At 35.6% G+C, this 13,315-nt stretch overlaps 1 protein-coding gene across 4 annotated transcripts in view; it reads left to right on the top strand.

The window, feature by feature from the left end:
* The window catches only part of PKP4 (plakophilin 4), a 143,654-nt gene that overhangs the window by 108,106 nt on the left and 22,233 nt on the right, over nt 1-13,315 (top strand). For all 4 annotated transcript variants that reach the window (XM_032211078.1, XM_032211085.1, XM_032211069.1 and 1 more), the window contains 4 exons: nt 818-1,034; nt 1,311-1,443; nt 4,608-4,821; nt 12,471-12,654. In XM_032211078.1, the coding sequence (XP_032066969.1) occupies nt 818-1,034; nt 1,311-1,443; nt 4,608-4,821; nt 12,471-12,654 (748 nt within the window). The remainder of the gene's footprint in view (nt 1-817; nt 1,035-1,310; nt 1,444-4,607; nt 4,822-12,470; nt 12,655-13,315) is intronic.

Here is a 13,315-nt window from a genome sequence, read left to right as displayed (position 1 = left end):
AGCTAAATTTGGATTTAGCTCTATTTATCACCTTTATGACTAACCCATTTGGAAGATAAAGTGTAAGAGATTAAAAAGTCGATCAGTACTGAAATTAAACTTCAAAATATTTTTTTTACACAAACACTGTATTTTGCATCCTAAAATAACATATCTTAAGGAAATTCACAGAAGGAAGTACCTCAACTATTTCTCTCCTTTGAATCCCATCAAGATCTTGAGGATTGTAGATCTATGACAAGCAATATGAGAAAAGGCATTGTGGAATTTGTCTCTCACATAAGCCCTCTTCCACTGTGTGAACAATACTATTGATATTTATTTAGTAGTAAACCTTAAGAGTATTGATCAATGCTTATTTCCAAATATATTTAATGTGAGCAGTACTGGAATAGGTTTATTGCCTTTAAAACTCATAAGCATTTGATTAGCTCAGCAGAGAAAATAATGATGAACCTAGGACCCATTAATCCAGTGTTTCTTCAGCAGTTTTAAGATGTGTGATCTTCAACTCCCAGAATCCCTCCTCTCCCTACCCCCCCAGCATGCTGGCTAGGGGAATTCTGGAAGTTTTGAAGTTGAGAAAGACTGCATTAGTCTGATGTAGGAAGATTTCAACTTATTTTAGGGTCACAGCTATCTTCTGCTTAGCTTCATTCTTCACAAACCAATAGAGAGAGAAGCATTCAAGATAATTTTAACATTCTTGAAAAGGAATTACGAGGAAGACAATGACAAAGCATATGTCGGTATCTATATATATGGTATGTTTGTTAATTGTACAGGGGAGTATTCTCATAATTATTTGGTATACCAGGTGTTGGAAATCTACAAAGATCATCTAGTCAGCGTAGCACTCTTACATACCAAAGAAATAATTATGCGCTGAACACAACAGTTACCTACGCAGAACCCTATAGGTCACTTCATTATCGGATGTCTGAATCGAATTATAACAGAATGCAACATGCAGTCCCTGCTGATGAAGGAACAACAAGATCTCCATCCATAGACAGCATCCAGAAAGATCCCAGGCAAGTATAAATGATGCTTTAATTAGTTTCATGCAATTAGCACTAGAATAATAAAAATAAATCCTTAAGTGATTCCTTCAATTTTATTTTTAGTTCTTCACATCTGATGTAATTTAGTTAAGTTCAGTTACTGATATCCAAATATTCAAACTATCATTGGATACAAATGTTACATGACACACATCCCCAAACCCACCTTTCTTAGGGGCTAATTTCTAAATCTCATAAAATAACAATACATTCACTCTTTCCTTTGAATTTTCTTATCTACTGAAGAGAATTTGCATGGCGGGATCCAGAGTTGCCAGAAGTGATTCATATGCTTCAGCACCAGTTCCCATCAGTTCAGGCCAACGCTGCAGCCTACCTACAGCACCTGTGCTTTGGAGATAATAAAATAAAAACTGAGGTATGGAACAGGTCTTACTGATCAACTGCTAGTGAAGGATATTTCATAACTATTAGAACATACGGCTTAACGTTGAAATACACATCAGGTTAGACACTGTAAACTATGAATTGAGAAACCCTGTAATGGAAATGCAGCATGTTTTGAAGCTTTATTATGGTCACCCGAAAACCATTGTGTAATTAGCTATTTCCCTTATTAGCATTATAATATTTGGCTCATATATTTAGAAGCCAACCCTAGCGACTTTAGTGGAACATTTTTTAAATATTTGCATATAAGGCTAATGGGGAGATTTTTAAAATCTCAATTTTCTCTCTCAGTGTAGCTCTTTAAAACAAGTGTATGAATATTTATGAAGTTTTTAGTGAAATTTATGAATATATGAAAGGGAAAATAATAGTACAAAGAATAGTGTTTAACTTTGAATTACTGAAAGTATGCTTTCCAGTATTATTTGCCTCCTCTTAAACATTGAAGAAATCCATCTCTCTGGACACTTCTCTCATGTTCCCAATGCAGTATTTATATAAGGAAGTATATAATATATGTATGTATATATGTATGTATGTAGGTGTGTGTGTGTGTGTGTGTGTGTGTGTGTGTGTATAATCTTATTAAGCAAATTTCAAGATAAACAAATTGAAAGGTGCTTCTAGTACTGTTTTTCATGCTTTCTCTATTTACAGGGGAATTAAAAAACCTCAGCATAGAGTTTTACAGATTTCCAAATTCTACGACAAAAACATAAATGTTTTCTTAGATTTTATTCTTAGTGATTCAAATAGCAAGTATGCTATTGATGATTTGAACTACATTATTTCCAGTGTTTGCTTTCCAGTATGAGATAAACAAGCCATCTTGGCAAACAGAAAAAAATACTACATTATTTTCATTCCTATGTTGTTTTCTGTCTTTTTTAAGTTGGCCAGTTCCTGTAGATCGTAGCACAGATTATCTTGTCTTCCCATAACATTTTGATCAAAGTTCCTTCAAATTAGTTATATCTGCAGCATTGACAAAATGAGACCTATCTTTAGGTTTTGATAATTAATATATTACTGTTAATAATAATAACAACAATGCCAAAATGAATGGAGTACCACTTGAAAACCATTGGCATTAACAAAATTCACCATTAGTAGATTGCAACAGTCAGCTTTACTCAGAACAATTTACAACCTGCAATGATATCTGTAACACCATCAAACCATCCACATCTATCTATTCCAAGTCCGTGGAAAAGTCTCAATGGGTAGATAGTAATTCCAAATCCAGTCTGAACACCTGGCTGACTGTGTAGCAAACCATAATAACAAAAGAAGCACATTGTTAATTGTGAATAATTATTGAATAAATTGTCTGAGTTAAAGGCCATGAAAGATTTCAGAGGCTGTGAAAGTAAGAGGGTCAAACAATGTACTCATTGCCGATAGTAACATTAAAAAAAAAGTATCCAGAAACGCTGGCAGAAATGTAGCTGCAAGCAATCTTTACTTGCGACTTTCTTTTCAGCACTCCATTCTTTACATCTGTCCATTACAGTTACTCCAAACCAATAGCACTGAGTACAAAATAGGTGTCTGCTGCTCTACTGACTGAACTAGAAAAACTTATGGAGAGGGGGTGAATCCTAATCGCAAAGTTCAGAACAGCAGACAGTACTTGAAACATCTGGAATGAAAACATTAGAAGCAGCTGATTTTTTGCAATAAAACTGTATTTGATTCCAATCTTAAAAACAAAACTCCCACATATCATGTCCTTTGCTTTGAGCTTGGAACATTTGAAAAAGCCATGTTTATTATCATATATCTATAAACCACTAGCAGGTGATATTTCATATAAAAACTATATGTATATACTATATAGGGATTAAAATTCAGATTAATGCCTCTTTTATGGATATCTCAAACCACAAACTTCAAACGGTGCATGTTGCAGTTCCCTTCGTTAATATAAAGATACTTGAAAAAATAATTTTCCCTAAAAGCTTTCTTCAACATGTTGTCTTTTAGAAGTGTTACACCAAAGCTTCCATCATCTGCAGTCAGAACAGCCAAATATTTGTGTGGCCAGGAATTGGGAATATTGTTTTTATAATCATATGAAAGATTTTAAGATTGAGAAAAGTGTGTCTCTAAACAGTTGTGATGCAGCCAAGCATGTTTATGAAATTACTGTTAATCGGTTTTATTAAAATATGTGTACCGTATTTTTCGGAGTATAAGACGCACCTTTTTTCCTCAAAAACGAGACTGAAAATCTGGGTGCATATTATACACTGAATACAGCATTTTTTGCCGCCTGAAACCCCACCCCCTTCATCAAAATGGCTGTGCATAGCCTTATGAAGGCTTTCAGAGAGCTCCTGGGGACTGGGGAAGGCAGAAATGAGGCCGTTTTTTGCCCCCCCCCCCCCAGCCCCCAGCTAAGCCTCCATAAGGCTATGCATGCAATTTTTTGACAAAAAACTGTGAAAAATTTCTCCCCCCCCCCCGAGCACTCTGCAAGCCCCCCCAAGGCTATCCATGCCTTTTATTTGAAAAAAAAGAATCTGTTTTCACGAAAAACGGGCCATTTTTCGGACGTTTGCAGAGTACAAAAACTTTTTTTTTTTCCTTTTGGAAAGCTTTTTAACTGACGAGAATTACATTGATCAAGTGCTGTGCCAGCAGAAACAAAGTCTTAAGGTTCATCAGTTATTTCCTTCTCCAGCACATGGATAAATATACCTGGAAACATCTACCTACCTACCTACTCTCTCTTTCCCTACCTACCTATCTACTGTATTTCTCTCTCTCTCTCTCTCTCTCTCTCTCTCTCTCTCTCTCTCTCTCTCTCTCTCTCTCTCTCGCTCCTTCTATCTACCTGCCTACCTAACTACTCTTTCTACCTACCTACCTACTGTATTACTCTTTCTTTCTCTCCCTCTCTATCCCTCTATCTACCTACCTACTTTTTTTTAAATTTGCCTCTTCAAAACCTTGGTGCGTCTTATACCCCAAAAAATACCATAATTCATGTATATCCCCCAGAAATGCCAAATATTAAATAGGCAGACAAGTAAATTTGGTCTGTGCAACTTGTGTGAGAAAAAATGTATTTTTCCAGAATTTCAACTTTACATATTCACTGAATCCTTTATTCAATATAATTTATAGGTGTGCAGGTTAGGAGGAATCAAGCACTTGGTTGACCTGTTAGACCACAGAGTTCTTGAAGTTCAGAAGAATGCTTGTGGGGCACTGCGGAACTTGGTATTTGGGAAATCTACAGATGAAAATAAGATCGCAATGAAAAATGTTGGTGGAATAGCTGCACTTTTACGGTTGCTAAGAAAGTCAATTGATGCAGAAGTAAGAGAACTTGTCACAGGTAATTTTTAACAGATAGGAAATAAATGGTGTATAGTCAGGTGCAATGAATATATATGTGCAAGAAAAAGCCTTCCTTTGAAATAGTTATCATTTATTTGGGGAGAAATACTTATCATAGTTCTAAGCCGTGTCTGTTTGGTTCACTGAGACCTATACCAGAGTTAAATGACCTGATTTCCTCCAGGTGTTTTGCATATCCAGGTCATTTCCCTATGAGTTCTGGCCAGCATGTTCTTATGACATTTATATGTGAGTAAGCCTTACCTCTGGTTGGATATGCATAAGATTGTATTTTGGGATCTTTGGTGCTCTCTGAGCTTGATGGTTTTCTTACAGACACTTCATTACCAAATTAGATAACATCGTGCTCAGCAGCACTGATCATGTTACCTATTTCGGTAATAAAATGTCTATAAGAAAACCACCAAGCTCAGACCCCACAGTTCAATCCTGAACTACAAATAATCTCTTCTATAAGGTTATATTGATAACTCAGGTAAAATTTTAAAATATTGCCTAAAAGCCTATATTTTCTCTAGAAATTGTTTAAACAGTGTAAGATGTTTAGTATATCTATATGATTTCATTGTGTGTTCTGACTAAGAAATGTGCTGTGTATTTTCTGCAATGATAATAATTCTGTTCTCCTATTCTACTAATCCAAGCTTGTTTAAATATATTTTTAATCCTTGGGAAGCTGAAATCCGGTGGTATTTACAAATGTCAATAGGGAAGACTGATCTCCTAATTTGGGAAATATATTCTGTGAGAACACAATGTTGTAACACTTATTGACACCAGCTGAATCTAAAATCTGTGGGCAGAATCACTTCCTCCATATCTTATTTTAAATTCAAGTACTGGCAAGCTAGGGAGTTTCTATCTTATGGGTAGTTTGTGCTCCTAAACACTGTAACTATTCACTTTAAAATAATCCCTTTCAAATTCAGAAATCTTAACTTCTGACACACATGATTGAGTATACGTGGCTGATTGCAGTTTTAGAAAATTATTCACAGTGTTAGAAAATATTCACACATTTCGCTCTGCTATACAGAGTGTGACGCATGCATTAAGCATTAGCCAAATTGAACTTCTGGAATGTTGTTAGTTTTTACAAGTTGTAAAGAACAAGGAAATCTGCAATACATGGAGTAAATTAAAGAAGAGAGAGATAACATAGACTTTTTTTTCTTCGCTCCCCTATATCCTTGAAAAATATCTCTGTTCGCCATTTCTCTATAGACAACTTTTAGTTCAGTAAATCTGCTGCTTCTAACCTATTTCCCTAAATCTGGTGCTTCTAACCTACTTAACCCGAAACCTTCAATCTTCCTAGAAAATTGTTCCATCACTGCTTAGTCATTCACTCTGAATACTCAAATACAGTGAGTTGATAACTATTTCCTGGATTTCTCCATTCCAAAACTCAGACAGAAACAAAAATCATTATATAATTGCTTACGATAGAGAATAATATTACAACAGCTATTTTTGGCAGCTCCAATAATTTGAAAAAAGAGAAATTTGGAATTCTAGTAACATTTTTTGCCAATCCTGGTATATATACCTCAGTAGTCAGAAGAAAAGATGGGAAAATACTAATGTCCCCCTGAGCAACAATATTGCAACTGAAGGCTATAGTGCTGCAGGAAGTCCTTCTCTTGCAAAGTTACGACAGATCTTCTTAGAGCTACTTATGGCCCAATTTCAAAGTTATAACAATCACTTCCGCTCACATGCAGTCATGTATTTGCATTTTGGACATTTGACAATTGGCCTGCTTTTACAGCCATTTGCAATGTCTTAAGTGTCATACAACCACAATTTGCAACATTTATTGCCAGAAACTGGGTTTTTTTTTCCATTTCACACAACAAACATTCATTGGCTTAAACGTGTTTGCTTAAACACTGTGGTGTACATTTAACAACCTTAGGATCACTTAAGAACTGCCGCAAGAAAGGTCGTAAAATCTAGCACACACATGGGGACCAACACAATGTATGATCATAATTCTGGATTCAATTACGGTCATAAGTCAAGTTGTACCTATCCCTATCCCCCCCCCCCCAAGGATATTGTACAAATATTCTTTCTTTGTCATTTCATTCAGGATATTATTGAACTGTTGCTTATACTAACTACTTAGATGATAATTTGATTAAATTAAAAGAGTACATAAATAGCATAATGTTATTAAACTAGTCCCACAAGCAATTTAGTATATAACAGATGCCAATTTTGGCCAAAGTACATTTTCCATCCATGTCATGGATCATGCATTAATGCCAAAGATTCTGAATATTCCATTGCACAGCCAGAAGGTATGCGTAATATTTTACATAATATTCAATGTAATATTCATAAAATTATCTCTAATATTGCCATGATTCTCTCAAACTCTAGTATTCATGTTTTTCGTGAATGATGATACTTAGTTGGATAATATATTGCCATGTGGGAAAAATCTTGATGGATGAGAGGAAAAAATGCTGCCTAGAGCAAAGTTCCTCAACCTTTCTGGCTTTGTGAACCACCACTACCCCGGGTGGGGGTGGGGTGCAGGGGGGATAGTTCCGTGCATGCAAGCGCATACAGTGACAGCAGACGAATCTTACTTTCAGGCTTTCAAAGTACTGTTAATGTTGTTACCTAATGAAGTTATCTAGTCAAGTAACGAAACATCTGCAAACAACTAAGCTCAGAGAGCACTAAGGACTCCATAGTTCAATCCTGAGCTACGTACATTCTCTTTTGATGGAGCCACATATGGATGTTTTATGCTTCAATAAGCACGCAAATGGCAGAAATTTGCATGTAGGCAAACCTCCACCAAGGGACAACTTATTCTTTCTGCACGAATGCCTACGACAGCTTGCCCTGCACATAAACGTCAGATGCAAACCTCCAATAAATTGCACTGCTGGATGGAAAATAGTTCAGCATAGCAGCCGGAAAATGACACAACTAATAATCATAGATGCTGACCTCAGACTAGTCTGATTTAAGTTTAATGTTAGGCTCGTGTTAAAAATAAAACAGTACTGTTCGATGGGGGGAATCTTATCTACTTGGTATTATACTTACACTGTGAGTTTGATTCTGCATATGCAAATTAACAGAAGAGCATAATTTCAAATTAAAACAGGATTTCCTGGTGTGTTACACCTGCAAGTACAAGCAAGAATACATGAATATTTATTTAAATGTGTTCTTTACACTTTATATTTAAATTTGGTTTCAAAATGATAAATTTTGTGATGACATTGAAACTGATCTTAAGACAATTCCCCATTTTTATTAGAATTCTCATTGAAATTTCATTTATTCTCCTTTCTCCCTCAGGTATCTTTGCCAGAGGTTAGGGACTGTTTGTAATAACTGAAGAACAGAATTATCCTACTGTTTAAAGAATAAATCATACAATGTAAAGCTGAATCAAAATCATACAATGTAAAGCTGAATCAAAACTGTGGCCAGAAATGATATAGAATATTTTGGAGCCAACTGTGATTAAAGTAGGAAGATTTTAGTCATTTTAGAAGTGATTCAAGCAGTACGTGTCTTTTCCTATATTTTCTTTTTAGAATATTTATGAATATTTTTGCAATGTAAAGTTAGATTAGTTGCCTCGAGAAAAGAATAGGGGGGCACCTGGACAAACGTTTATTGTGGTGCCGTTACTCATCAGTCGTATTTAGCACTGAGCATGAAAAATAGCATTTTCCATTTCCTCTGAGATATTAATGCAAGCATGTCAGTAATTAGTTGCAACTAAACCATGTCAATTTTAATTAAGCATATTCCTGTTTGCAGCCCATTGTATATGCTGAATAATTGCCCCAAATCTTTGTAAATAAAGACTTTCTCCTCCAATTGTCTATTACAGGTAGCCCTTGCTTAACTACCACAATTGGGGGTAACCATTCTGTCACTAAGCAGCATGGTCATTAAGTAAGTCATCACATGACCATGACAGAATTCTAACCTTACTTTCCCAATGAGTGCTAAGCAAATCATCTGCAGTCATTAAAAAAGACGTGACTGTGACTTACTATTTTATTGCTGGCTTGTCTGTTGACTCTGCTTGTTGGAAGCCAGCTGTCCTTAAAAAAGGACTATATGTATAACTATTATGCAAATGTCTTTTTATTGGGCCTGTAAATCTTTTACCTTTTCTATAACTATAAAGCCTAGTCCTTGACCTAAGACCAAACTTGAGCCCAAAATTTTTGGTACTAAGCAAGACAGTTTTTAAGTGAATTTTGCCCCATTTTACGACCTTTCTTGCCACATTTGTTAAATGAATCACTGTAGTTGTTAAGTTAGTAACAAGGTTATTAAATGAATCTGGCTTCCCCATTGACTTTTCTTGTCAGAAGGTCACAAAAAGAGTTAACGTGACCCTCACCAGCACCCAGAACACTGCAACCATCATAAGTTTGAATCAGTGGCCAGGAACCTGAATTTTGATCATGTGACCAAGGGGATGGTGAAATGATTGTAAGTGCAAAAACTAATTGTAAGTCACTTTTTTCAGTGCCATTGGAAGTTTGGATACTAAATGAACTGTTGTAAGTCAAGGGCTACCTGTAATAAGCACAAGGGAAGGAAGAGAGAAGGGAAACAAATTTTACATATTCACACAACAGGTTGCCTAATGTTTGAATTGGTAAAAGAATGGAAATCATATTTTGAACTGTGGTGGTGCAGTGGTTAGAATGCAGTACTGCAGACTACTTCTGCTGGCTGCCTACAGTTCGGCAGTTCTAGTCTCCCCGACTCAAGGTTGACTCAGCCTTCCATCCTTCCAAGGACAATAAAATGGGGACCCAGATTGTTGGGGGCAATAGGCTGGCTCTGTGAATGCTTAGGGAGGGCTGTAAACCACTATGAAACGGTATCTAAGTCTAAGTGGTATTGCTATATTTTATAAAAATTAACACTTCACTATAGTTTCTTTACAGAAGATGCCTACTGGTTTATTGGAGGTTATGAAATAAAATTATAATGAAAGAGATAAACTGTAACAAAATCAACTGCGTTCTCAAAATTCTTCCAATTTTTCAAATTCTGGAGAGACTATATTACCCATTTCAAATATTGGAGAAGTTATTTTAAATAGCACTGTCAAGACAACATTTAGGGATTTTTTTAGTTCAGATTTTATTTGTGGCATTCCTGTTTATACCAAGAAGTCAAAAATGGTTGAATAATTATACCTATAAAATTAATAAATATTATATAATAAAAACAATTCTATAGAGCAGTGGTAGTCAACCTGGTCCCTACCACCCACTAGTGGGCGTTCCAGCTTTCATGGTGGGCGGTAGAGGTTTGCTGTAATTCTGCTTATAAATATTATAAAGTAAAGTTACTTCCCTACTTTATAAATCACCATTACTCTGGAACCGGTGGCCAATTAGAAAATTTTACTACTAAAAGAGATACAAAAATGGGCGGTAGGTATAAAAAGGTTGACTATCCCTGCTATAGAGTGATGAATTATGACAAAGTTTGGGAGTATTAGTGGAGAAGTAGTGGGAGTATTATTTAGTTGGGAGTATTAGTGGAGAAAAATCTCTCCAAAATTTGGTCACACAAAGGATTCTGGGAAGAAAAGCTGACAGCCAATTTAATAGACAGCATCCTATTTTTGCTGCCCTAACACTGACTTGGGATCTGTTGACAAGGGAGAAAGAACCATAAAATGAGAAATGTTGGAATTATTCATTCCTTCTTCAGTATCCATGTACTAACAGAATATTTGTTAATAAGAGGCTGCTCAGAAGTTCCAGACATTGGAAATTTTACCTTTACAGAACAATTTAAGGGGAAAAAATACTGTATTTTTCGGACTATAACACGCACAGGATTATAAGATGCACCTAAATTTACAGGAGGAAAACAAGAAAAAAATAGTTTTTGGCCACCATGTGTCGCATTTTTGCCCTCCCCAGCCTCCAGAAGCAGTCTGCAGTGCTCCACAAGACGCATTTTCACCAAAAACAGGGCCATTTTTGGGCTCTCAAGCCCTTAGCACATTGCGTTTTTGCCCTCCCAAGCCCCCAGAAGCGCTCCACATGGCCCGTTTTTGCCAAAAGCGCACCTGTTTTTTGCCTGCAATGTGCTTCTGGGAGGCCGGGGAGGGCAAAAATGTGACGTGCAAAGGGTTTGGGAGGCCCAAAACGTTGGTATTCGGTTGATAAGACACACCTAAATTTTCATCCACTTTTAGACTGGATGGGGTAGGAGAGGTGCATCTTATAATCCAAAAAATATGGTACATTGTGAAAGATATTTGGCCCAAAAAATATTTTGCAATTTGGTGAGACAGATTATTGTTATTTCAAATTATCTTCTTGTAAATATTTGTCAAGTATTAAATTTGAACAGTGAAGTAAATGTTAACTCAGGAAGATTGTTAGAGAAAAATGTGTGCTGAAACTACTCCAACTCTCTTACAAACTATAGTGACTCAATGAGTGCTACACATTAGGTCAGGCTTATGATTGTAGCCAATAATGGGCTTTTATCTTCCATGAATTTGCCTCTTTTAAAGCCATTCAAGCAAACAAGTCATCAGGATATGTCAGCATGATTACCTGGTTTTAACTCTGCCAGTGTTTTAAAAAGTATTTCTTGTCTGTTCTGAATCCCACACATTTTGCTTCCTTGGATGACCCCACTGTTCAGAATTTTGAAAGACAAAGAAAGACTCGTTTATTTTTCTCCACACCAAGCTTCACTGAGTACACTTATAATGATCACCCTTATTTGCCTTTTTTTCAAGAGAAAAAGTCCTAAATGTTTCTTTGGGGCTATGAATTGGTGTATTATTTAGAGCTGCACAAAGAAGTGTAGGCTTTATTTGCGAATTGATACATGCAATACTTCTTTCCTTTTTCTTTCTTTTCCCCCCAATCTTCATGAAGATAAGGAATATAATTCCAGTATATTCATTATTTATAAAAATAGCTTTTGTAGTTTCACCTACAATAAATCCATCAAAGTGATAGTTTTATATTCTGATTCTTTAAAAAATAACTAAACCATTATAACACTGAATCAATTTTAACAATACTTTGAGTCAAAAATCTTATATATTTCCTAAATCACTCCAGCTCTGTATTTCCTTTATAAATAGCGGGTGCCTTTCATTCCTTAGAATATACAGAAATATATCGGAAAACCTTTATAAAGCAGTACACAATGCTATATTTGTTTATTGGATTCAGTGGAGCTTACTCCAGGGAAAATGGATGTGGGATTGCTGTTTCGGTTGGATCAATTCACTATTTGCACTCCAGTCTCATTCCATTCTAAATTCTTCCTGATTTATAAAATCGTCAATAGCTATGACACTACATGTTTTATAGACCTAGTAAGAACTCCTTCTTTGTAATATATTCAGTGGTCCAAGTTGGCAGACTAAAAAACACATAGAAAAAAGAGGATATTTTGATGTTAAGCATTGGCAATGGTTGCATTCCTTTAGAATTGCCAACATTATGATCGTTGTTTTTTAAAATTGTACTGGGCTTACTATTGTCAGTCCTTTGCTCTTTCGAAATGATAGTTGAAGCTGATATGCTTTTTGATCTTTTCTTTACAACATGTGATTGATATATCCTTTTTCCAAAGGTGTCCTCTGGAACCTGTCTTCGTGTGATGCAGTAAAAATGACAATCATCCGAGATGCTCTAGGAACATTAACAAACAGTGTGATAGTTCCTCATTCTGGATGGAATAATTCTTCCTTTGATGATGATCATAAAATTAAATTCCAGACTTCTTTAGTTCTGCGCAACACAACAGGTTGTCTAAGGTAAATCATAGTTTTGTAGCATATTACCAATGTTTGTATGGTTTTTAGTAATGCAAGCATTGCAAAATTAAAACAAGGAACTTCCATCAAAATTAATATAATAATAGCTAGTATGTATGTTCTAAGTGATTGGTTTTGCCCAATGGTTTGTTGGAGAGTTTTGTTTGTATTTTTCCCTCTTAATTACTTAATCACTTCTCATATTTTATCAAAAGTGTTTCAGTAGGCCCATGAGTGCCAGATATGCCAATTTTGCATGGAAGTCTATTGTTTAAGTCACACAATTTCAGTTCTACTTTGGGGAAGACTTTTCGATCTAGACTGCATTCTGTAAATCAAGATTCTAAAATAAATCTAAACTTTCACCCCATAATCTAAAAACCCACTCAATTTACTCTATAATCTTCCTTAGTTATCAAGCACCAGAAGTTCAGAACTTGTTTCCTGGTTACTGGTCTTTATCAGTTTGCCTTTGGTGAGATGACTGGCTACATACATTTGATAAATAAATAAAATATTGGGATAAAAGGTACTTACTAGTACCAGTGGGCTTCTTTTATGTTTCAAAAGTGACCTTTTCTTATCTTACAACAGTATGGAAACCTTATTCCTTAAGTTCTCATCACTAATTGATCTTCATATTGGCTCGCAAGGGTTTTGA

The sequence above is a fragment of the Thamnophis elegans genome, chromosome 1 (assembly GCF_009769535.1).
Source record: "Thamnophis elegans isolate rThaEle1 chromosome 1, rThaEle1.pri, whole genome shotgun sequence".
Classification (NCBI taxonomy): domain Eukaryota; kingdom Metazoa; phylum Chordata; class Lepidosauria; order Squamata; family Colubridae; genus Thamnophis; species Thamnophis elegans.
The sequence above is the reverse complement of the archived record's forward strand: the minus strand, read 5'-3'. Positions and strand labels throughout refer to the sequence as shown.